Genomic DNA, 26,407 nt, shown 5'->3' with positions numbered 1-26,407 from the left:
ACAGTTTTAGGTTTTACATTTAAAACTGAGTCAGTGAGTAATATTTTGCATAAGGTGTGAGGTTTATGTTGAGGTTCGGTTTTCATTTTGTGTATGAATTTCTGACTGGTTCAGCACTGTTTGTTGAAAAGGTCGTCCTTTCTCTGTTGAATTGTACCTTTGTTAAAAATCAGTTGGCTATACTTGTGTGGTAACTATTTTGTTCCAGTGATCTCGGTGTCTCTTCTTCTGTCGTTACCACACAGTCTCGATAAATGTAGGTACATAATCATAAAATCTGGGAGAGGGATTCCCAGTTTATTCTTCTTTGGGAGTGGGAGTATAGTTACTCCCACTTTAGTCTTTTTCAAAATTGTTTTTGCTACAATGATTCCTTTGCCTTTCCATATTACTTTTTTAATTTTTTAAAAATCTGTCACCCAAGCTGGAGTGCAGTGGCACGATCTTGGTTCACTGAAGCTTCCGCCTCCTGGATTCAAGTGATTCTCCTGCCTTAGCCTCCCCAGTAGCTGGGATTACAAACGTGCATCACCACGCCTGGCTAATTTTTGTATTTTTAGTAGAGATGGGGTTTCTCCCAAGTTGGCCAGGCTGGTCTTGAACTCCTGGCCTCAAGTCATCTGCCTGCCTAGGCCTCCCAAAGTTCTGGGATTACAGGCGTGAGTCACTGCTCCCGGCCTTCCATATTAATTTTAGAATAAAATTACCTGCAAAAAAAGTAGTGGGATTTTGATAGACATTACATTAAACCTTTATGCCTATTTGGAGAGAATTGACATGTTTACTAGTTTGAGTGTTCTAATCCATGAACATAGTTATGTCTCTCCATTTATTTAGATTTTCTTTAATTTTTTTCATCAGCATTTTGTAGTTTTTAGCATAGAAGTTCTGTATGTGTTCTGTTAGATTTACACCTAAGTATTTTGTTTTTTATTTAGCAGTTGCAAATGATACTCTATTTTAAATTTGACTCCTCATATTTATTTCTAACATATACAAATAAAATTGAGTTTTGTATGTTGATGTATTGGGTGACATTGCTGAACTTACTTACTAGTTCTAGGAGTGCTTTTGTAGATTCCTTGGGATTTTCTTTGTAAACATTATGTCATCTGCAAATGATTTATTCCTGTATGCTATTTCTTTCTTTTTCTGTTCTTTCTTTCCTTTTTTTTTTGTCTTTTTTCTTTTTTTTTTTTTGAGACAGAGTCTAATTCTGTCATCCAGGCTGGAGTGCAGTGGCGCAATCTTGGCTCACTGCAACCTCTGCCTCCCGGGTTCAAGCAATTCTCCTTCCTCAGTCTCTCAAGTAGCTGGGATTACAGGTGCCTGCCACCATGCATGGCTAATTTTTTGTATTTTTAGGAGAGATGGGGTTTCACCGTGTTAGCCAGGATGGTCTCGATCTCCTGACCTTGTAATCCACCTGTCTTGGCCTCCCGAAGTGCTGGGATTACCGGCGTGAGCTACCGCGCCCAGTCCTCTTCCTTTTTTTTAACCTCACAGCATAGGCTAGGACTTCCAGCATTATGTTGCATATGAGTGGTGAGAGCAGATACCCTTCCTTGCCTTATTCCTGGTTATAGGGGAAAGCATTCAGGCTTTAACCATTAAGTTTGATGTTAGCTGTGGATTTTTTTGTAGATGCTCTTTTTTATGTTGAAGAAGATCCCTTTATTTCTAGTTTTCTTTTTTTTTTTTTTTTTTTTTTTTTTTGAGACGGAGTCTCGCTCTGTCGCCCAGGCTGGAGTGCAGTGGCCAGATCTCAGCTCACTGCAAGCTCCGCCTCCCGGGTTTACACCATTCTCCTGCCTCAGCCTCCAAGTAGTAGCTGGGATTACAGGCGCCCGCCACCTCGCCCGGCTAGTTTTTTGTATTTTTTAGTAGAGACGGGGTTTCACTGTGTTAGCCAGGATGGTCTCGATCTCCTGACCTTGTGATCCACGCGTCTCGGCCTCCCAAAGTGCTGGGATTACAGGCTTGAGCCACCGCGCCCGGCCTATTTCTAGTTTTCTAAGAATTTTTATTATGAATGGGTGGTGAATTTTGTCAAATGCTTTTCTGCATTGATTGAAAATGTCATGTGATTTTTCTCCCTTAGTCTGTTAATAAGGTGGTTTATATTGATTGGTTGTTAAAATATTGGGTGAAACTTTTTGCACCTTTGAAATAAAACCTGCTTGGTACATGGTATGTAATTCTTTTTACATATTGCTGAATTCTGGTTTCTTGTATTTTATTAAGTGTTTTTGTGTCTGTATTCATGAGGAATATTAGTTTGTAGTTTTCTTTCTTTATGTTTTTGTCTGCTTTTTCCATCAGGGTAAAATTGGCTACATAGAATGATTTGAGAAGTATCCTTTTCTATTCTGCTTTCTGGAAGAGATCATCTAGAAATTGTGTTAATTTTTCTTTAAATGGTAGGCATATTTTCCCAGGAAACCCTTTGTGTTTGAATATTCTGTTGGGTGAGTTTTAGAATTATGAATTCAATTTTTAAAATAGTTATAGGGCTGTTTAAATTTTCTGTTTCATATTGACTGAATTTTGGCAGTTTGTGCCTTTCATGGAATTGGTTCTTTTTATGTCAAATTTATGAATAAGTTGTTTGTAGTATTACCATTTCAATGTTTGCAAAGTTTGTGTGGTATCCTCTGTTTCATTCCTAATGTTAGCGATTTGTGTTTTCTGTTTCTTTGTTAGCCTTGCTAGAGGTTTATTATGTTTATTGATCCTTTAAAGAACTAACTTTTTTCCCCTGTTGATTTTCTCTTTTTTATTTTCTTTAATTTCATTGATTTCTGTTCTTTGTTATTTCCTTCCTTCTGCTTGCTATGAGTTCATTTAGCTCTTTGTCTAGGTTCTTGAGGAGGGAGGTTAGATTACTGATTTGAGACATTTCCTGTTTTCTGTTCTATGCATATATTGCTGTAGATGTCTGTCAGCACTGCTTTAATCTTGTCTCAGAAATTTTGGTATGTTGTGTTTTCATTTTTATTCAGTCAGTGAATCTTGATTTTTCCTTAAGATTTCCTCTTTGTCCAGTGGATTAGTAGACTTGTTTAGTTTCTACGTGTTTGGAGATTATTCTGTTATCTTTCTGTTGTTGATTCTGGTTTGATTCCATTGTTCTCAGAATACATTTTGCATAATTTCAGTTCTTTAAATATTTAGATTTGTTTCTTAGCCCAGGATATGGTCTCTCTTGAAATGTTCAGTGGACGTTTAAAAATAATGAGTATTGTGTTGTCTTTGCTAGAGTGTTCTATAGTCATGATTAGATCCTGTTGGTTGGTAAGTTGGTTGGTAAGTTCTCTTATATTCTTGCTAATTTACCTAGTTGTATCAATTATTGAGAAAGGGGAGTTGAACTCTCCTATAATTGTGGGATTTATCTTTTTTTATTTCAGTTCGACAGTTTTTGCTTCATATATTTTTGCAGCTCTGTTGGTTGGTACATCCACATTTAGGATTGGTAATGTCTTGGTGGCTTGACCGTTTTATCATTATGTAATGCCTAACCTGTTCTTACGAATTTTATTTGTTCCCAAGTCTACTTTATCTGATACTAATATTGGTACTCTTCTTCCTATTGATTAATATTTCCATGATACATCTCTTTCCATCCTTGTACTTTCCACCTGCCTGTATTTTTATATGTGAGGAGAGTTTCTGGGAGACAGTATTATAGCTGGGCCATGTACCCCATCCCCACCCCCACTCTACCAATCACTGTCATTTTAGTTTCTTAGAGACAGGGTTTCTCTCTGTCTCTGACACTGGAGTACAATGGTTACCACTGTACTCACTGTTACCTTGAACTCCTGGGCTCAAGGGATCCTCCTACCTCAGCCTCCTGAGTCGCTAGGACTACAGGCGCATGCTGCCATGCCCAGCTAATTTTGTTTTTTTTTAAATTATACTTTAAGTTCTAGGGTACATGTGCACAATGTGCAGGTTTGTTACATAGGTATGCATGTGCCGTGTTGGTTTGCTGCACCTATTAACTCGTCATTTACATCAGGTATTTCTCCTAATGCTATCCCTCCCCCTGCCCTCCACCCCACGAACAGGCCCCCGTGTGTGATGTTCCCTGTCCTGTGTCCAAGTGTTCTCATTGTTCAGTTCCCACCTATGAGTGAAAACATGTGGTGTCTGGTTTTCTGTCCTTGTGATGCTTTGCTCAGAATGATGGTTTCCAGCTTCATCCATGTCCCTGCAAAGGACATGAACCCATCCTTGTTCATGGCTGCATAGTATTCCATGGTGTATATGTGCCACATTTTCTTAATCCAGTCTATCATTGATGGACATTTGGGTTGGTTCCAAGTTTTTGCTAGTGTGAATAGTGCTGCAACAAACATACGTGTGTATGTGTCTTTATAGTAACATGATTTATAATCCTTTGGGTTATAAGTAATGGGATTATTGGGTAAAATGGTATTTCTAGTTCTAGATCCTTGAGGAATCGTCACACTGTCTTCCACAGTGGTTGAACTAGTTTACAGTTCCACCAGCAGTGTAAAAGTGTTCTTATTTCTCCACATCCTCTCCAGCATCTGTTGTTTCCTGACTTTTTAATGATTGCCATTCTAACTGGCATGAGATGGTGTCTCATTGTGGTTTTGATTTGCATTTCTCTGATGACCAGTGATGATGAGCATTTTTTCATGTGTCTGTTGGCTTCATAGATGTCTTCTTTTGAGAAGTGTCTGTTCATATCCTTTGCCACTTTTTGATGGGGTTGTTTTTTTCTTATAAATTTGTTTAAGTTCTTTGTAGGTTCTGGATATTAGCCCTTTGTCAGATGAGTAGATTGCAAAAATTTTCTCCCATTGTGTAGGTTGCCTGTTCACTCTGATGGTAGTTTCTTTTGCTGTGCAAAAGCTCTTTAGTTTAATTAGATCTCATTGTCTATTTTTTTGTTTTGTTTTTGCCATTGCTTTTGGTGTTTTAGACATGAAGTCCTTGCCCATGCCTATGTCCTGAATGGTATTGCCAGGCTTTCCTCTAGGGTTTTTATGGTTTTAGGTCTAACATTTAAGTCTTTAATCCATCTTGAATTAATTTTTGTATAAGGTGTAAGGAAGGGTTTCAGCTTTCTACATATGGCTAGCCAGTTTTCCCAGCACCATTTATTAAATGGGGCCATTTCTTGTTTTTCTCAGGTTTGTCAAAGATCAGATGGTTGTAGATGTGTGGTGTTATTTCTGAGGCCTCTGTTCTGTTCCATTGGTCTATTTGTCTGTTTTAGTACTGTGCTGTTTTGGTTACTGTAGCCTTGTAGCATAGTTTGAAGTCAGATAGCGAAATGCCTCCAGCTTTGTTCTTTTTGCTTAGGATTGTCTTCGCAATGTGGACTCTTTTTTGGTTCCATATTAACTTTAAAGTAGTTTTTTCCAGTTCTGCGAAGGAAATCATTGGTAGCTTGATGGGAAGGGCATTAAATCTATAAATTACCTTGGGCAGTATGGCCATTTCCATGATGTTGATTCTTCCTATCCATGAGCATGGAATGTTCTTCCATTTGGTTGTGTCCTCTTTTATCCCCAGAATTTCATATCCAGCCAAACTAAGCTTCAAAAGTGAAGGAGAAATAAAATCCTTTACAGACAAGCAAATGCTGAGAGGCCACCAGGCCTGCCTTACAAGAGCTCCTGAAGGAAGCACTAAACATGGAAAGGAACAACTGGTACCAGCCACTGTAAAAACATGCCAAATTGTAAAGACCATCAATGCTAGGAAGAAACTGCATCAACTAACGGGCAAAATAACCAGCTAACATCATAATGACAGGATCAAATTCACATATAACAATATTAACCTTAAATGTAAATGGACTAAATGCCCCAATTAAAAGACACAGACTGGCAAATTGGATAAAGAGTCAAGAACCATCAGTGTGCTGTATTCAGGAGGCCCATCTCACATGCAGAGACACACATAGGCTCAAAATAAAGGTTTGGGAGAATATCTAACAAGCAAATGGAAAGCAAAAAAAAAAAAAAAGCAGGGGTTGCAATCCTAGTCTCTGATAAAACAGACTTTAAAGCAACAAAGATCAAAAGAGACAAAGGAGACAAAGAAGGCCATTACATAATGGTAAAGGGATCAATTCAGCAAGAAGAGCTAACTATCCTAAATATATATGCACCCAATACAGGAGCACCCAGATTCATAAAGCAAGTCCTTAGAAACATACAAAGAGACTTAAACTCCCACACAATAATAATGGGAGACTTTAACACCTCACTGTCAGTATTAGACAAATCAATAAGACAGAAGATTAACAGGGATATCTAGGACTTGAACTCAGCTCTGCACCAAGTAGACCTAATGGATATCTACAGAACTCTCTACCCCAAATCAACAGAATGTACATTCTTTCCAGCACTACATTGCACTTATTCCAAAATTGACCGCATGGTTGGAAGTAAAGCATTCCTCAGCAAATGTAAAAGAACAGAAATCACAACAAACTGTCTCTCAGACCACAATGCAATCAAATTAGAACTCAGGATTAAGAAACTCACAAAAAACCACACAGCTACATGGAAACTGAACAATGTGCTCTTGAATGACTGCTGGATAAATAACAAAATTAAGGCAGAAATAAAGATGTTGGAAACCAATGAGAACAAAGACACAATGTACCAGAATCTCTGGGACACATTTAAAGCAGTGTGTAGAGGGAAATTTATAGCACTAAATGCCCACAGGAGAAAGCAGGAAAGATCTAAAATCGACACCCTAACATTTCAATGAAAAGAACTAGAGAAGCAAGAGCAAACACATTCAAAAGCTAGCAGAAGGCAAGCAATAACTAAGATCAGAGCAGAACTGAAGGAGATAGAGACACAAAAACCCCTTCAAAAAATCAATGAATCCAGGAGCTGGTTTTTTGAAAAGATCAACAGAATAGACCATTAGCCAGACTAATAAAGAAGAAAAGAGAGAAGAATCAAATAGACACAATAAAAAATGATAAAGGGGATATCATCACAGATCCCACAGAAATACAAACTACCATCAACTATAAAAACCTCTATGCAAATAAACTAGAAAATCTAGAAGAAATGGATAAATTCCTGGACACATACACCCTCCCAAGACTAAACCAGGAAGAAGTTGAATCTCTGAATAGACGAATAACAGGCTCTGAAATTGAGGCAATAATTAATAGCCTACCCACCAATAAAAGTCCAGGACCAGACGAATTCATAGCCACATTCTACCAGAGTTACAAAGAGGAGGAGCTGGTACCATTCCTTCTGAAACTATTCCAATCAATAGAAAAAGAGAGAATCTTCCCTAACTCATTTTATGAGGCCAACATCATCCTGATACCAAAGCCTGGCAGAGACACAACAAAAAAAGAGAATTTTAGACCAGTATCCCTGATGAACATCAATGCAAAAATCCTCAATAAAATACTGGCAAACCAAATCCAGGAACACATCAAAAAGTTTATCCCCCAAGATCAAGTTTGCTTCATCCCTGGGATGCAAGGCTGGTTCAGCATACACAAATCAATAAACGTAATCCAGCACATAAACGGAACCAATGACAAAAACCACATGATTATCTCAATAGATGCAGAAAAGGCCTTTGACAAAATTCAACAGCGCTTCATGCTAAAAACTCTCAATAAATTCGGTATTGATGGAACATATCTCAAAACAATAAGAGCTATTTATGACAAACCCACAGCCAATATCATACTGAATGGGTAAAAACTGGAAGCATTCCCTTTGAAAACTGGCACAAGATAGCGATGCCCTCTGTCACCACTCCTATTCAACATAGTGTTGGAAGTTCTGGCTAGAGTAATCAGGCAAGAGAAAGAAATAAAGGGTATTCAGTTAGGAAAAGAGGAAGTCAAATTGTCCCTGTTTGCAGATGACATGATTGTATATGTAGAAAACTCCATCTTCTCAGCCCAAAATCTCCTAAAGCTGATAAGCAACTTCAGCAAAGTCTCAGGATACAAAATCAATGTGCAAAAATCACAACCATTCCTATACACCAATAACAGACAAACAGAGAGCCAAATCATGAGTGAACTCCCATTCACAATTTCTACAAAGAGAATAAATTACCTAGCAATCCAGCTTATAATGGATGTGAAGGACCTCTTCAAGGAGAACTACAAACCACTGCTCAACGAAATGAAAGAGGCCCACTAATTTTTAAAACATTCTTTTTTATAGAAACAGGGCCTCCCTGTGTTGTCCAGGCTGATCTCAAACTCCTGTCCTGAAGCAATCCTCCCACCTTCCAAATTGTTGGGATTACAGCCATAAGCCACTTCACCCAGCCCAATCACTGTCTTTTAATTTTGGAATTTTACTTGGCAAGCGCCTCCTTGTCAACATAGTAAGACTTTTTTCCCTTACACTATTTTTATATTTATATAACATTGGCTTTTACTTTGAGCTTTAATCTTTTGAAATGAATAATCTATGAGAGATCAACTCCAATTATTACCACTGATTTGAAATACTATTTTTATTATATTTTGCTTACTTATTATTCATACTGCTTACTACTTACTGCTTACTCATATTCAAACATCCCATATACTAGTCTTTCTTCTAGTTTAGTGTGTTTCCTTTACCTAATTGTCTTTAAGACAGAGTGTTATGTGTTTTAAAGTTTGAATCCTTAAATGCCTGAGTGTTTTAAGATTTTTTTTTCCCTCCTACCTTAATGTTAATTTTCTAGGTATATAAGTCAGTGTTTCAAAGAATATTCTTTCACAACTTTGAAGCTACAGCTTCATTGTCTTTAAACATCTAGTATTGCTGATATCACTGTGATTTCTGTTTTATAGACCATCTAGTTTTTACCTCTTAGGTTAAAAATTCAGGAGCAAAGATTGGTCACCTTTTCTATTTTGCTTTTGTTTTTCTTAGAAATAATACCAACAATACTATTAGGTTGAATTTTGAGGATGGTTAAAATGAAGGGTTTTTTTTTTTTTTTTTTTTTAACTTCTACGTTTCCCCAACACCTTAAGTTTTTTTAAAAAAGGAAGGGCCTGCCAAAGTTAAATAATTTTTCCTCCTGTTGTCATTCTACAGTGTTTTAAAATACCTGCATCAATGAGTAATATCCACCTTCCTAAGGCAGCATAATACTCCCACCCCTTTTGGCTACTCCAGAGTTTACATATTTTGAATTGGAATATGACTTCTTAAAAAATTTATGCATTAAATCTTCTGGATGGAGCAGTAAAAAAAAAAAAAAAAAAGCTCTTTTTCAAAGCAGGTGGTAACTTTAGTTTGATGATGAACTATATATATCTAACTTATACCTACAACAATTCTTATTCTGGTGTTTCAAAATTTATAACTGTTTTCCACCTAAGTTTTAATTGAAAAAAATATAATAACTTTGCCTTTTAAACTACAGCATATATTTTACCAACCTTTTATTTAGTTATTATTTTATTTTATTTATTTTTTTTTTTACTTAGACTTTGTGTGGACAGTAATGACCTCACGTTTCCGATTGCCTGCTGGCAGAACCTACAATGTACGAGCATCAGAGTTGGCCCGAGACAGACAGCATACAGAAGTGGTTTGCAACATCCTTCTTCTGGATAACACTGTACAAGCTTTCAAAGTCAATGTAAGTATTTTGTGTCTTTTAAAAAATAATCTCTGGCTGTAAGTCTGAATTCAGTTATATATGTAAACTAGGATTATTAAATTATAGTAGAGTTTGAAAAGTCTTATTCAAGTAAAAAAGTCTTTCTGGTGCAGGATTGTATCAGGTGCATGCTCTCATTCAAACTGGGTCTTTTTAAAAAGTGTTGCTCACTGGACATTGTTGAGAAACCAACAGTGTGTCTTATGATTAGTAAGCAGATCCATAGTATGTGTGCGATTTTCATAAGTGTGCTTGAGGGGGCCTGAAAAGAATTTGTTGTTCTAAATAATTTATACATTTTTATGGTAATTTTACTGGTACTGCCTGTGAGTAAAATTTTTCCTGAACAAAAATAAATGACAGCCCTGATCTTATCTGTCGTCGAAATATTTATTTAACAAATATTTGTTCATCCTATTTGTGTCTAGCTTTATTTGCTCATTGTTATTTGTAAGTTTTACCCATGTGGTGTGTTAATAGTAGTTAGTTCATTGTTATTGCTCTGTAGTACCCTTTTGTATGAATATACTGTAGTTTACTTATCCTTTTACTTACCGTTTACTTGTCCAGTTTATTGTTGGTATATATTTGGATTTGTTTCCACTTTGGGCTCTTACAAATAATACTGCTGTGAACATTCTTGTACATATCTTGATACATATAAAAAATGTATTCTCCCTTTTTATTTAAAAACTTTTCAACTTATATAGAAAAGGTGAAATAATACTATGATGAATACCCATATACCCTTTACCTAGATTGACCCAGTGTTAACATTTTGCACATTTGCTTTATGTTTCCTTCTCTCTTCATGATTTTTTTCCCTGAACCTTTTGAAAATAAGTACTTTAGCATCCCAAGAATCTCATAATTACCACATACCTAAATTTAACTTTATGAAAATAATAATATATTCAGTCTGTATTCAAACTGGAGTTCTTATTCTTCAGGATGTTTTGTTATTTCCAAATTCTTCAGGGTGTTTTCTGCTGTATTACTTGGGTATTTCTATACTTCGAAATCTTTAAGTAATATAAAATATGAATCTTACACCAGGGCCAGTCGGGGGGTGAGGGACTGGGGGAGAGATAGCATTAGGAGAAATACCCAGTGTAAATGATGAGTTGATGGGTGCAGCAAACCAGCATGGTACATGTATACCTATGTATCAAACCTGCATGTTGTGCACATGTACCCTAGAACTTAAAGCATAATAATAAAAAAAAATCTTTCTTATTTACCAGTTTAAGCTTAAAATTTTCTGTGTACTACTATATAAGCAGGATTATGAATTTATCTGAAATTCCAAGCTGTTTCACATTGAAAAAGGGGCTGCAGAGTAGTGAATGTTCCATCATTATCATTAAAAATACCTTCAACATTATCTAAAATACCCAACTGATTTAGTGTGCTTTTCTAAAAAGCTAAACTTTTGATTTCTTTTGTATTCTATCATCTGTTAATACATAGTTGGAATATAGTTTGCCAAAAAGAGATAATATAAAAGAAGAGAATTCTACTTCATACAAATTTCTATTTAATAGAAACTCTCATGTATTAGACAGTTGATATAAGAAAATAAGCCTTTTTTCCTATTATTCATGTGTTAGAATTCTTTTTTGGAAAAGGCATAAACTTAATAACTTTTGTCTTAGCTTAAATTTAATTAATACTTAGTTTTCATTTTAACTATAGTTTTGACTATATTTCAAAATATTGTAAAAAGGTTTGGTATGTTTCCCAGCTAGCATAATTTTCTGTTGAGCACTTTAGTTGACAGTAGTATGCTGTATTTTTCAATGTGCTGTCTAGTTACTCTTTTAGAAAGACATATATATTTAATGTACTTTTATATGTTTATATTTTAAAAATATATATTACATATATTTAGCTGGCAGTTTCAATAGACCTGGATATATTACCTAGAATGGTAAGTAAGCTTACCATTCTGTGGTGCTAGAAACTTTCTCTACCATTTTCTCAGGTCATCAAAAAACTTGAGGAACAGTGTATATAAAAAATTGTTGGATGTGTAGTATATTTATTCCTCTGGGCATTTAAACCCAGGCCATTCAAACCAGAAGAGTTGCTTTGTGCTTTTAGATAGATTATTTATCTTTTAATCTATGTGAATAAATCTCCAGTTATATACTTTACAACCTGTGGAGTGGTATGTGGCAGCCTGCAAACTAATTGGGGGTTTGAGAGTTCTGGTGTTTGTTTTCTTGTGTCCACTTAGTACCATTAAGTCTCAGAAATCCTTTATGGGCATCTGCCAGGTTCACCAGCATTTCTCTGTTCACCAGGAAGGAGAACTACTCAGTTTCCTTTGGAGACTACCAAGCAATGATTTATAAAGTCAACCATTGGAGTCATTGCTTTTCATGAAAGATTTTTGCACCACAGGTAAAATATTCATGTTGCCAAAGCCTGCTTTTTTTCATCTGGCAATTATCTCATCAAAGCTGTTTCTGTATTTTCTGAGGGAAATTTTTGTAATGAAGGAGTTGATATAACTTCACTAGATCTTGCTTTCTCCCTGCTGTGGACATAGGAGTGATAAGCCTATTATCACTGGGTTTGTGTTGGCTTGCGTTGTTTCAGTGTCAAGTCCTATTTTCACTATGGCTTTGGTATAACCATTTATTTACTGTAGCCAACCTATGGAGTGTATTGGCCCTCTCGTGCCATGCATTCTTTGTCACTAAATGAATTCATGGCATGAGAATTCATCTCACCAAATATGTTTGCATTAACAACTCACTAAATATGTTTGCATTAAATACTTTAAAATGCATAGTGTCTGTACTACATGGATTGATGTCTTCAATCTATGAGGATTTTTACCCCTAATTTTTGACTTGACTTTTACTTTGGTGCAGCTGATTAACATTAGCCTGTATGATGAACAAGGAAGGGCTGGGAGGGCCAGCTTATTTTAGTTACTGTGACTGCATAAGAAATTACCCTAAAACTTAGTGGCATAAAATAACCATGTATTGTCCTCAGGGATTCCGTGAGTCAGAGATTCACAGACACACAAAAAAGGCTTAATTTTGTTCCATTATGTGTCAGGCCTCAGCTGGAAGACTCAAAGACTGGAGGCTAGAATCATTTGAAGGCTTATTCACTGACATGGCTGTTACCTGAAACCTTAGCTGAGGCTGAGGCACCTATATATGACCTCTTTATGTCCTGGACTTCTTCATAGCACAGTGGCTGGTTTCTTTCTTTCTTTTCTTTTTTTTTTTTTGAGATGTAGTTTTGCTGTTGTTGCCCAGGCTGGAGTACAATGGCGCGATCTCAGCTCACCACAACCTCCACCTCCCAGGTTTGAACAATTCTTCTGCCTCAGCTTCCCTAGTAGCTAGGATTACAGGCATGTGCCACCACACTTGGCTAATTTTGTATTTTTAGTAGAGACAGGGTTTCTCCTTGTTGGTCAGACTGGTCTCGAACTCCAGTGATCTGCCTGTCTTCACCTCCCAAAGTGCTAGGATTACTGGCATGAGCCACCATGCCTGACCACAGTGGCTGGTTTATTTTTTTTTTTTTTGAGACGGAGTCTCGCTCTGTCGCCCACACTGGAGTGCAGTGGCGCGATCTCGGCTCACTGCAAGCTCCGCCTCCCGGGTTCACGCCATTCTCCTGCCTGAGCCTCCCGAGTAGCTGGGACTACAGGCGCCTGCCACCTCGCCCGGCTAATTTTTTTGTATTTTAGTAGAGACGGGGTTTCATTGTGTTAGCCAGGATGGTCTCGATCTCCTGACCTCGTGATCCGCCAGTCTCGGCCTCCCAAAGTGCTGGGATTACAGGCGTGAGCCACCGCACCTGGCCAAGTGGCTGGTTTCTAAGGGTGAGCATCTTGAGAGAGAGAGAGCCAGACTGTAGCCATATTGCCTTTCCAATCTGGCCTTGGAAGTCATGTAATGTTACTTGTTCCATGTTCTATTTGTCAAGGTTGTCAGAGAGTTAAGTGAAAGGAAATAGACTGCATCTTGATAAAAAGTGGAGGATCATCATGTGGGATCAGAAATGTTGCTCTGGACTTACTGGGAAAATACAGTCTGCCAGTATGGCATCCTGGTGGAGGTGTCCATTTTGCCTCTTCCTCATCACTTACTGTACCCATCTTCCTACCTTCATAGATACCCAGAAATTTCATCCCAGAACTGTCTGCTTTGCTTCTCAAGGGGTAGCTACCATATTTAAGGAGTCAGAGATGATGAAAGATGGGTTTAATTTTTATTACTTGCTCTTTGTGTTTGTTATTTAAATTATTTATCCAGGTGTGCCATACTTTTAAAAAAATGTGTATGTGTATGTATGTGTGACACTCACACATCTGTCTTTTAAATTTGATTTATATATGTTTTATTTTATAAGTGTATGTATGTACATGTAATTGACTTATTCATTTACACAATTTTCAAAGCCATATAGTTTTATAGGTCTTGTGTTTGTAGAGCCTACTGCCAGTTTTCTTAGAGCTGAGTGAGAGGAAGGGATTGGAGAGGACTTCCCTATTCGCTATTTAGACTGTCTTATTTTGCAGGCTCTGTCTGTACAATACAGGCAGTATAATCTGTCTGTACAATTAGTACAGTACAAATTAATCAGCTACACATGATGCTCCTGATTCCAGAGTCGTCCTGGTTCATTTTCTTCAGAGAGTAAATCTCCAGTTCTCATGGTGATTGGCTGAAGGGGAGGGGAAGTGAGAGAAGTCACGTAGGGGCTGTTGCTTATATAGACTCTCAAACAACATTTTTTCAGTCCTGACACCTGCCTTCTCTTTTTAAAAGATAATTTGTACCCCTATTTCTAGAGTTTGTGGGGTAAAGAACTTGCTCCTAGGCCTTTCTCACACTGTTAGCTTTCGTTTAGCTTTTTTTCTGTCACTTAAGTTAAGGTGACCACTTAAGTTGCTTTTCATTTTCCAAAATTTTCTTAGTGTAGTCTTTTCTTTCATTACTAACTATACCTACACTGTTATTTTAGTGTGCCTTGAGCAAATGTTTATGTTCAGCCTTCCTCATTTTTAACCTTGACATCTCTCAAGTTGATTGTCAACAATGCCTACCTTGAAGGAGAATTTATTAAATACCAAACTTTTAAAAATAAAATCAGATGTTAAAATGGAGTTTGTTATCTTTAGTACAAAAAGACATGATAATTTTGCCATCTTTTATAGTATATGAAAAGTCCAACTTTATAGTGTATGATAGATTTTTAAAGCTTTTATCTATTTTGAAATCCTTTTTTTCCTAGGCTGTAATCATATGAAACACTAGAAAATTCTTTTATCAATCAAATTTATAGTTGAGCACAATTAAGGTGACCATATTTCTTCTTTTATTATTTCATCGTGTTGTGGTTTCATCAGGCATATATAGTTCTTGGGTCTTTTTTTCTTTTTTTTCTTTTTCTTTTTAATACTTTAATTTCTGGGATACATGTGCCTGACCTTTCTCTCTGGCTGCCCTTAACATATTTTTCTTCGTTTCAACCTTGGTGAATCTGACGATTACGTGTCTTGGGGTTGCTCTTCTCAATAGTTATAGGTGTGTGGCATTATTTCTGGGCTTTCTGTTCTGTTCCATTGGTTTATATGTCTGTTTTTGTGCTAGTATCATACTGTTTTTGGTTACTGTAGCCCTGTAGTATAGTTTGAAGTCAGGTAGTGTGATGCCTCCAGATTTGTTCTTTTTGCTTAGGATTGCCTTGACTATTTAGTTTCTTCTTTGGCTTCATATGAATTTTAAAATAGTTTTCTCTAGTTCTTTGAAGAATGTCAATGATAGTTTAATAGAAATAGCATTGAATCTATAAATTGCTTTGGGTAGTATGACCATTTTAACGATGTTGAGTCTTCCTATCCATGAGCATGGAATGTTTTTCCATTTGTTAGTGTCCTCTCTGATGTCTTTGACCAGTTGTTTGTAGTTCTCCTCGTAGAGATCTTTAACTTCCCTAGTTGTGTTCCTAGACATTTTATTCTTTTTGTGGCAGTTGTGAATGGGAGTTCATTCCTGATTTGGCTCTTGGCTTGACTCTTGTTGGTGTATAGGAATGCTTGTGATTTTTGCACATTGATTTTGTTTCCTGAGACTTTACTGAAATTGTTTATCAGCTTAAGAAGCTTTTGGGCTGAGACTATGGGGTTTTCTAGATATAGGATCATGTCATCTACAAACAGGGATAGTTGACTTCCTCTCTTCCTGTTTGGATACCATTTTTTTTCTTTCCCTTGCCTGATTGCCCTGATCAGAACTTCCAATACTATGTTGAATAGGAGTGATAAGCAAGAGCCTCCTTGTCTACACATATATTTACATCACCCCTAAGTCTGTTTTTATTGACTGCTTTGTCTCTTGATTGTCAGTCACTTTCCCCTGCTTTACACATCTGCTAACTTGTTGTTGTATATTGAACATTGAGTGAAATGTAGAGTAATGGACAGCATACTATGGCCATGGGCCAAATCCAACCTCGTGGCTGTTATTGCATGGCCTATAGCTAAGAATGGCTTTTTACATTTTTAAAGGTTACTGTTTTTGCGATGTTGCCCAGGCTGGTCTTGAACTCCTGGCCTCAAGCAATCCTCCCACCTCGGTTTCCCAGAGCGCTGAGATTACAGCTATGAGCCACCATACCCAGCCTCTGTTTGTTTTCAAAGAGAATGTACAACAGAGACTATGTGTCCTAAAAGCCTAAAAATACTTACTTTCTGGCCCTTTATAGGAAAGGTTTGGACCCCTATTTGTTGGAGCTCTGGATTATTATATCCCTCTAAATAGTAGTGAATTATTTTATGGCAGGCAGTTAAATAGCCAGCAGATCACTTTGATCTTATGGAGGTTAGTTTTAAGCTTTTTAAGGTAGGTCTGTTTCACCTTTGTTCTTACTCCTAGGACACAGTTTGTCTAGGGTCTCAACTGAGTGACCAAGGTGTTCATCAAGATCTCTCTCCTCTGAGCCTGGACCACATCTTCTCAGAACTGCACAACCTTTGAAATCTCTGTTTAGTTAACAGCTATTTTCTCCTAGAGATTCTAACCCTGTGTATGCACATCCTGTGAAGCAAATAAGGACCATAGGGGAATTTCATGTGTATTTTTATAGCTTTTTTTCTTTGACTTTCTCCGTTCTAATAACCTATCCCCAAAACCCTGGCATCTTAGCAACCCCAAACATTAATTTTAGTTTTCTTATCCTAGCAAGACTGCCACTGTCAGCTTGGGCTTTGTTTCTCTACCGTACGTTTTGGCATGTGCCCCCAAGGAGAAAGCCAGTGTGAGACTTGATTCATCTGCCCTTTTCTCCCAAGGATCATAGCCCTGTATTGGTTGGTATCTGTTGCTTGTAAATGTTACATACATGTTTTATTTGGTCTATATTTGGTCTGGTTTTTATAGATGTTTATAACAGGAGAGTATTCCAATACCAGCTACTCTTTATGATTAGAACCCCAAATCCTCATTATTTTAAAATATGAAAATGTATCTCATTATGTAATCAGTGAATTTTGATTTGAAACATTTAACATGTTACTTGCTGTATTTTCTGATTCATTGTTTGCTTGACCCAGATAGTTGAGCCAAATAGGACTTAGATCTCAGTTAATAATAGTAAACATATACATCTTATAAAATCGAAATGGCCCTTGCTTTCCAAAGATGGAACCCTAAACAGCTGGGCTAATGGATTTGATGTTTTAGAAGATTTCATCTGCCACATTTGAGATTCACCTTCACACGAGTTGATCTGGGCATAACCGTTGTCAGAGAAACTTCTTTCCTTGGCTTATTAATGCTTAATTATTTAACTTTTTTTGTTTGTTGTTTACATATCTAGCATCTTAAAACTATTTCATAAATATTTTAACCTATACCCATTTTTTCTCTAATGTATTCACAGTGTGTAAGAAATAGTTGACTGTTGTTTTTTGTTTTGTTTTGTTTAGAGACAGTGTCTTGCTTATCTTCCAGGATGAAATGTGGTAGTACCATCATAGTTTAATGCAGCCTTGAACTCCTGGGCTCAAGGGAATCCTCCCACCTCAGCTTCCCAAGTTGCTGGGACTACGGCCATGCGCCACCATGACCAGCTAATTTAAAAAATGTTTTAGAGACGAAGTCTCACTGTGCTGTTCAGGCTGGTCTCGAACTCCTGGCTTCAAGTGATCCTCCCACCTCGACCTCCCACACTGCTGGAATTACAGGCATGAGCCATGGTGCCTGGCCTACTTGGCTCTTAAATGTGCTGCCTTTTGACTTATTTCATACTCTTGAAGGGATTAATCATTTAAATATTTTTACCATCATAGTGCTTTGGATATCTCTCCTGAATTTTATTTAATGGCATGCCCATCTGAGATAGATGTGATCTGTTCTTTGGGAAAGGATGTATGACATAGCTCTGTTTTCTTGCTAGTACTTGCAAAAAGAAGCTTTTGGTATTCATTGGAATGGAGTTGGTGAGCATAGAAAGAGTTATAGTTATCACATAAGGAAGCTACATGACTCACTCTGCCACCTCACTGCTTCCCCTGGGTTAATTGTCTGTCCTGATTCCCATGTGGATTCAAGAATCCCCCAAGGAAGCCCTGATGCCCAATCTGGCTCTTTGCCCAGATGCTGGTGTTGGTTTTGATGTTGATGGATGTGCTCTGCTGATCATAATACTCTAGAGAAGAAGTTGCGTCTTATCTTTGAACCCACCATTCATAATGTTTATTCCTAACTCAAATTGGATAGTTCAATATCTGTATATCAGGAATTTGGTTTCATAATAAAGTTAATATCCATTTATTTGAGTCTTTGTCCTTATTTAACATTCTTTTCAATAATTAGACTTAATAATTATGCTTCCAAATATTTAAAATAAAACAAAGCTGGACTTGCATATATATATGTATACTTTACATATATATATACACAGCTTTACACACACACACATGTGTGCGATCTCGGCTCACTGCAACCTCTGCCTCCCAGGTTCAAGCAATTCTCCTGCCTCAGCCTCCCAAGTGGCTGGGACTACAGGCGCCCGCCACCACGCCCAGCTACTTTTTGTATTTTTACTAGGGACAGGGTTTCACCGTGTTGGCCAGGATAGTTTTGATCTCTTGACCTTGTGATCTGCCCAACGGAGCCTCCTAAAGTGCTGAGATTTCAGGCGTGAGCTACCGCTCCCAGCCTCTATAATTTTTTAATGTATCAGTTTGGTTTCCATAAAGAAAAGTGACAGCTGTACTATGTGAGGAATTAGTATTATCACACATTTTTTTTGAATGTGCAGACATTTCCTTTTGATGATTCATTTGATTTGTTTATGATAAACTTCAGAGCTCGTAGTTTTGGCTTTCTTTTGCAATTATTTAATTTTTTTCATGTAAAATTTGGATGTTGATAGGCACTGATACATTAATAGGTACTTAATTTTAGCACTAGGTTAATTTACAACTTTGGATTCACTATATTTTTTGACATCACTTATTTTGAGTCACTGTGAGATGACTTTCATTTTTCTTCATCAAGAATATCTTGTGTGGGATGTGTGCTAGTTCTTTATATCCTTCATTTTTGAAAATGTCTAAGTTTTACCCTAGACTTAATTGATAGTTTGGGTAGAGAATTTCAAATTGGAAATAATTTCTCAGAGTTTTGAAAATATTGCCTTCTATTAATATTGCTGATGAGGAGTGTGATACTATTCCAATTCCTGATTGTTTATGTATGACATATTGTTTGTAGACATTTAAAACATGTTTTCCTTTTCACATTTCTTTTTGCTTAAATTTCATGTAGATCGTGCATGAAATCCACCGGCTTGCAATATGACACTCTTTTGCTTTCCACTATGCCTGACGTCCCTAGATTTGAAGCCACTTCAGTTTGTCTTAGAATATTTCAGGGGAGGTATGGGATTAAGAACTGAGGGACACAACTATTCCCTACATGAATTTTCAACCTTCCTTTCCCATTTTTAGCCTCATGCCTTATCTTGCTGTTTCTCACACTTATCCTGCAATGTTTGAGCCTTTCTGTGTATTTGATTTGCTTCCTGTTGGAATCTCTCTCTGCAGGTATTTGGTGTTTAGTTCTGCTGTCTCTTCCACATGCTTTCTGTCTTCCAAAGTGTATTAGTATCTCTCTTTTTGTTGTTGTTGTTTTTTTGGGTTTTTTTGGAGGTGGAGTCTTCTTCTGTCGCCCAGGCTGGAGTGCAGTGGTGTGATCTGAGCTCACTGCAACCTCCGCCTCCCGGGTTCAAGCGATTCTCCTGCCTCAGCCTTCCAAGTAGCTGGGACTACAGGCATGTGCCACAATGCCCAGCTAATTTTTATATTTTTAGTAGAGACGGGGTTTCACTATGTTGGCCAGGTTGGTCTCGATCTCCTGATCTTGTGATCCACCTGCCTCAGCCTCCCGAAGTGCTGGGATCACAGGTGTGAGCCACTGCGCCCGGCCTGTATGTCAGTATCTCTTTAGCCGATATCGTCTCTCCTTTTGTTGTTCTTGTCGTTTTTAGTACATTCCTTCTTTTTTTCCCCTTCAAATTAATGGTCTTTCAGGAATGAGTAAAAGGTAAACACATTTTCATTCCATCATATTTAATCGTAGGTTTAAGCCTTTTTGAACAGTAAGTTATAAATTATTTTTCCTTTAGAAGAATAAAAACAGTGGATGGTGGTTTGCCATGACATTTGAAATCACATTGTTGTATTTTAATTAAAATCAAGTTTTTATTTTTGAAGTTTGCCTCTCCCCACATTTCTATTTTACATGTGTTTTGGGGGACTATAACAAGAGTCACCTTAACCAGTTTGTATTCAAGCACCTAAATATTGCAATCTTATCTCAACCTTTATTCTTTTACTGTAACTGCTTCCTCAGTGATTATCTAGTTAAGAAATTCATCAGTTTATCAAGGCTCATTTTGTTTGACCTCTAGGAGCTTTAAAAACTGTTAACTGCTCCTTGTTTCAAGGAAAGCTGTCTTCTGTGTGATCTCATTCTGGATATACTTCATCTGTTTCTTACATATCAGTATTCCTTGAGGATTTAGTATTGTCTTTTGTATCTTTTCACTTTCAGTTATTTCCTGGTTGCTGAAGATTGTGGTATCTGTTATCTCTAGTCTGGATATCTTTCCACAACTCAAACTCCATGTCTGCTAAATATTTCAGTGATAGTTTTAAAATCTTTGAAATATTTCTTACTGAGAGAGAGAGGCTATATTCCCTTTACTTGAACCTTAGTGAGCCTTTGTGAGTGCCATTTTCTTCCAGTAGAATCTGTTGAAAGAGATGTTGCATGACTTCCCTCACTAGCTTAGAAAAGACCCTTCAGCTTCTGCTGTTATTTTATGGCAGACTCTTGAAGAACTTTTAGCTGCCCTGTAAGTCTGGCTCCCCTGAGGCCACCATGTGGAGACTCTGTGGAAAGACAACATGGTGTAACTATATCTTTTTGATATATTGTCTTTTCATATTCATTTAGTTCAGAATATTGTCCAGATTCCCTCTAGACTTCCTATTTGCCCCATGCATTATTTATAGTATGTTGTTTAGTTTTCAAGTAGTTGAGAATTTTCCATATATCTTAATGCTTAATGATTTCTATTTTAATTCTATTATGGCTAGAGAACATACTTTGTATGATTTCAATTCTTTTAAATTTGATAAGGTTTATTTTAAGGGCCAGGAATATGACATATATTGGTGAATATTCCATGTGCACTTTAAAAGGATGTCTATTCTACTCTTTTTGTGGGGGGGGGTGTGGTGGAAAGGGGCTAGAAATATCAGTTAGGTTAAGTTGGTTGGTTGTGTTTGTATTTTTATGTTAAAAAAAAATTGAGACATTCTGTGTTGCCCGGGTTTGGTCTCCAACTCCTGGGCTTAAGCAGGCCTCCCACCTCAGGCTCCCAGGTAGCAGGGATTACAGGCACACAGTAGTGTTTTTATGTCCTTGCTGCTTTTCTTTTAACTTTGTTCTATTAATTGTCGAGAGAGTAGCATTGAAGTCTTCAAGTATAATTGTGCCTTTATCTATTTCTTTCAGTTATATCATTTTTATCTTTCGTATTTTGGAGCTCTGTTGTTAGATACCCATTTGGGACTGTGATTTTCTTTTTGGTGACATGACTCTTTTATTAGTATGTAAGGAGTTGAATATAAACATTTTTTTCTTTGAGATGGAGTCTCGCTATGTCTCCCAGGCTGGAGTGCAGTGGTGCAATCTCGGCTTACTGCAACCTCTGCCTCCCAGGTTGGAGCAGTTCTCCTGCCTCAGCCTCCTGAGTAGCTGGGATTACAGGCACATGCCACCACGCCTGGCTAATTTTTGCATTTTTAGTAGAGACGGGGTTTCACCATGTTGGCCAGGCTGGTCTCGATTTCCTGACCTCAAGTGGTCGGCCGGCCTTGGCCTTCCAAAGTGCTGGGATTAGAGGTATGAGCCACTGTGCTTGGCCAAATGTAAGCATTTTTAAGCCATATTAAAACAAAGCAAGTTTTTCTTTGGTAGTTGTATAGGATCTTTCCTACGCACATACTTATTTCTATAAACTGAATAACTTCTCCCAGCTTCTCAACTTGTGGAAATTATCTGGTTTTTCAATGTGTTGTCCATCTGTCAACTTGCTTAACCGAGATATACTTTAGTTTTAATAGTTTTGAATAATATTTAGAGTATGTTTCTGTAGAAACAGCTTTTTTTTATATATCCAGATTAATATTACCATAATTTTACTGGGATATGGCCTTAAGTTTAGTCATAGGTTTGTATTAGTATCTATCAAGTAATAATAATGTGTGTTTATTTCCACAGAGTATTCACTTTTCACATTTGTTTTATTCTTGTCAGTAACAATGTGGTGGGGGAGTTATCTCTTTTTTACAGACAGAGAAATCAAATCCAGGGATTTTGTGGCTTGCCCATAGCCACATGCTAAGTAGTAGAGCCAAGACCAGAATCCAGGCCTTTTTTTTTTTTTTTTTTTTTTTGAGATGGAGTCTTGCTCTGTAGCCCAGGCTGGAGTGCACTTGTGTCATCTCGGCTCACTGCAACCTTCACCTCCTAGGTTCAAGCTGTTCTCCTGCCTTAGCCTCCCGAGTAGGTAGGATTACAGATGCCCGCCACCACACCTGGCTAATTTTTGTATTTTTAGTAGAGACAGGGTTTCACCATGTTGGGCAGGTGGGTCTCGAACTCCTGACCTCAAGAGATCCACCCACCTTGGCCTCCCAAAGTGCTGGGATTACAGGTGTGAGCCACCGCACTCTGCCAATCCAAGCCCTTTGACCCTTCAAACTGGTGTTTTTATTTCCCACAATATCTGCTATAAATTGGATGGTCTTCTGTTTCATCTGTATATCTCATTGTGAACAGTGATACAGATTTAAAAATTAAAAGTTATGGTCACGAAAGACTAAAGATAAATAGTCTGTGGCATTGTTTTTCTTATCTTTTGTTGAACATAAGAATATAATAGTAAGTTATTAACAAAGGTTTATTAGAAGTTCAGATTGCTGCTTTTCCACCTCAATTTTATAGGTCTGTGTTGGGACCCAGGTGTGTATATATTAAATAAGTACACAAGATAGTTCTGATGCACATATTCTCTGGCCTTACAGAGAAACACAGTTGGGAGAGATGGAGACTGCCTTGGCCTCATTAACATTCTATAATTAGCCATATATTTATAGAACACATTTTCCTATTTGTTCATTGCATATATCAAGTGGGACAGAATCAAAATCCATGTTAAAACCTAGCTGCACTATACTTATTTTTCTCCTTATGGAGTAGGATTTTCTGTTTAGTGTTTTTCTACAGCTGAATGAGAAAATAATCTGTACAAGGATAGTGTTTAGCAAGAGCTTTTGAGCCCTTACCGGAAACTATAAACTCTAAAGGAACTGTAAACTCTAAAGCAATGATTCCTAAATGGGGCAGACTTTGCACTTCCCCATCCCAGTCCCCAGGGGACATTTGGCAATGTCTGTAGACATTTTTGGTTGTCACAGTTGGATGGTGGGTGCTACTGGCCTCTAGTGGCTAGAAGCCAAGGATGCTGCTAAACTTCTTTACAATACATAGTACAATCCCTCCTATCCCCCGCAATAGAGAATGATCCTAATACAAAATATTAACAGTGTCAAAGTTGAAAAACTGTGCTGCAAGGTTGATAATAAAATAGTTTTGATGAGTAAATTAATTTTTTAAATAATCTTAGGTGAGTGTGGTTGCTCACACTTGTAATCCCAGTGCTTTGGGAGGCCGAGACAGAAGGATTGCTTGAGGCCAGGAGTTCAAGACTAGTTAGGGCAACATAGCAAGACCCCTTCTCTACAAAAATAAAAAATAAAATTCACCAGGCATGGTGGCATGCACCTATAGTCCTAACTGCTTGGGAGGCTGAGGCAGAAGGATTGCTTGGGCCAGGAGTTTGAGGTTACAGTGAACTGTGATTGTATCCCTGTAACTCCAACCTGGACAACAGAGTGAGACCCTATCTCTAAAAATAAAATAAAATAGTTTTTTAGCTGCGGTTTTGATCTAACCTAGGCGTTTCTTCTTCAGAAAGTTGAGTCGAGTGATTTTGTTTGGTCTGTAGCCGTACCCCTATACATACACATTTGCTTCCTAAGTTGATAGTGTGCATTGTGAGAATACTTGATAAGGGTTGCTTGAAGATATTAATCACACAGTGGATTAAAAGGTATAACTGCATCAACAAACCACCCTGTGGTGGGGAAATCTATTTGGGTTTAGCCTTTAAAGGAAGGCAAAGAGGGAAAGTAGAATGTTTCAAAGTACTAATTTTGAAGTAGGGAGCATTTAAAATACAAAGTAAAATTTGCAAGTTTTGTGTGCATCAGCATTACATGAGAGTCCCCATTGGGCTGTTTACTTGCTAATTTTCCTTGGTCAAACATAAACTTCTTCCCAGTCTGAATGAATGTGAACTAGTATTTTATTGAGGATTTTGGCAGTGCATATGGACCAGAAATAACTTTTTATTAGAAGTATAGCATATATACAATAAGGAACAAATCTTAAATGTAAGACAAGCATTTATAAGGTGAAATCACCTGTGAAACTATCACTGGATCAAGATAATAGAATGTTACCAGTACTTCAGATACATCCGTTATGCTTCCTTACTGTTGTTATTTGTCTCTTGCCTAAAGTAGTCACCATTCTGAGGTCTGTCATTACAGTATAGTTTTGTTTTTGTTTTTGAATGTTACTGAGTTAAACTATATGAGATGGTGTTTTTATAAGTTGTAATTATAAGCAATTTCATATATATAGTTCAACCTAAGTATTTTTTCCCATTGCTGTATAATATTTCATTTATGGTAGCTAGTATCAATAGATGGCCCCCTACACATACACTTGATACTCACACCATTGTAAAGTCCCTCACTCCTTGAATCTTGGCTGGCTTCTAAGTGACTCACTTTTAGCCCTGACAGTAAAGTTACCCTTTGTGGCTCCCAGTCATAAGAAGCCTTGCAGCTTCCAATTGGGTCTCCTTAGAACACACACTCTTGGGGACAGTACATTTTAGACATCAGCTGTCATGCTGTGAGATGTTCTCACCATATGGAGAAGCCATATGTCAGTGCTCTGATCATTAGCTCCAACTGACCTCCCAGCCAACAGTCAGCATCAGTTGCCAGCCATATGAGCGAGGCATCTTGTATGTCAGATTCAGTCAAACTTCTGATGACTTTACTACTTGCTGTCTAACTGTAGCCACAAGTGAGGACCTCCATGTGGGCCCAGTCAACCCATAGAACCATGAGTAATACTAATATTTGTTTGGTTTATGTCTGTGTATTTGTCTTAGCATTGTGGTGTATTTGCTGCATAGCAATGTATAATGAGACATCATTGCATGAATATACCAAAATGTGTGCAGTTTACTGTTGGTGGACCCTTGATTTGTACACTTTGGAGCTACTATGAATACTGTAGCTCTAAACAGTCTTACAATACATATATTGGTGAATATATTCATATACTTCTGTTGGGCAGTTATCTAAGAGTGGAAATGCTGGGTCAGCTTTAGGAGACACTGTGAAACAGTTTTCCAAAGTGGCTGTAGGTATGTATGCTCCAGCAGTTTATGAGACTACATTTGTCCCACATCTTCAACAACACCTTATATTTTAAAATTTTAGCCATTCTGTTGCTTATGTTATGGTATTTCATTGTGGTTTTACCTTCTGTTAGTGAATTTTCCCAGCATCTTTTCACTTTCTTTTCCCGACATCTTTTCACTTTCTTTTTTACATAAGTAGAAGGCTCTACAATAAAAAGTATAGGATAGTAAATGCTAGGTGATAGGAATTTTTATCTCCATTATAATCTTTTGGGACCACCACAGTATATGCAGTTTATCATTGACTGAAAAGCAGTAAATGAGGCACATGACTGTACTGAAAGCTTTCCCCTGAAACTGGAAACAAGATAAGAATGTCCACTATCCACCACCCTTTATTCATTGTGTTTTTGGGTTTTTCTTCCCATATATTTGTTGACCATTTAGTTTTCCAATTTTTTTTTTTTTTTTTTTGAGACAGAGTCTTGCTCTGTTGCCCAGGCTGGAGTGCAGGCCCGATCTCAGCTCACTGCAAGCTCTGCCTCCCGGGTTTACGCCATTCTCCTGCCTCAGCCTCCCGAGTATCTGGGACTACAGGCGCCCGCCACCACGCCTGGCTAGTTTTTTTGTA

The 26,407-nt window shown here is 37.5% G+C and overlaps 1 protein-coding gene across 27 annotated transcripts in view; it reads left to right on the top strand.

The window, feature by feature from the left end:
- Positions 1-26,407, top strand: part of PTPN4 (protein tyrosine phosphatase non-receptor type 4) — a 293,063-nt gene that overhangs the window by 107,446 nt on the left and 159,210 nt on the right. For 20 of the 27 annotated variants that reach the window (XM_005572938.4, XM_074008833.1, XM_074008831.1 and 17 more), the window contains one exon: positions 9,479-9,633. The exons of 5 other annotated variants lie outside the window; for them this stretch is intronic. In XM_005572938.4, the coding sequence (XP_005572995.1) occupies positions 9,496-9,633 (138 nt within the window). In that variant the 5' untranslated portion in view covers positions 9,479-9,495. Of the gene's footprint in view, positions 1-6,237; positions 8,377-9,478; positions 9,634-26,407 lie in introns of those variants that run through there. 2 more of the 27 variants (XM_015431981.4, XM_074008838.1) reach the window with 2 other exon arrangements.

This window comes from Macaca fascicularis, chromosome 12 (genome assembly GCF_037993035.2).
Source record: "Macaca fascicularis isolate 582-1 chromosome 12, T2T-MFA8v1.1".
NCBI classification, from domain to species: domain Eukaryota; kingdom Metazoa; phylum Chordata; class Mammalia; order Primates; family Cercopithecidae; genus Macaca; species Macaca fascicularis.
Note: the sequence above shows the minus strand (reverse complement) of the source record. Positions and strands in the feature narration are given on the sequence as shown.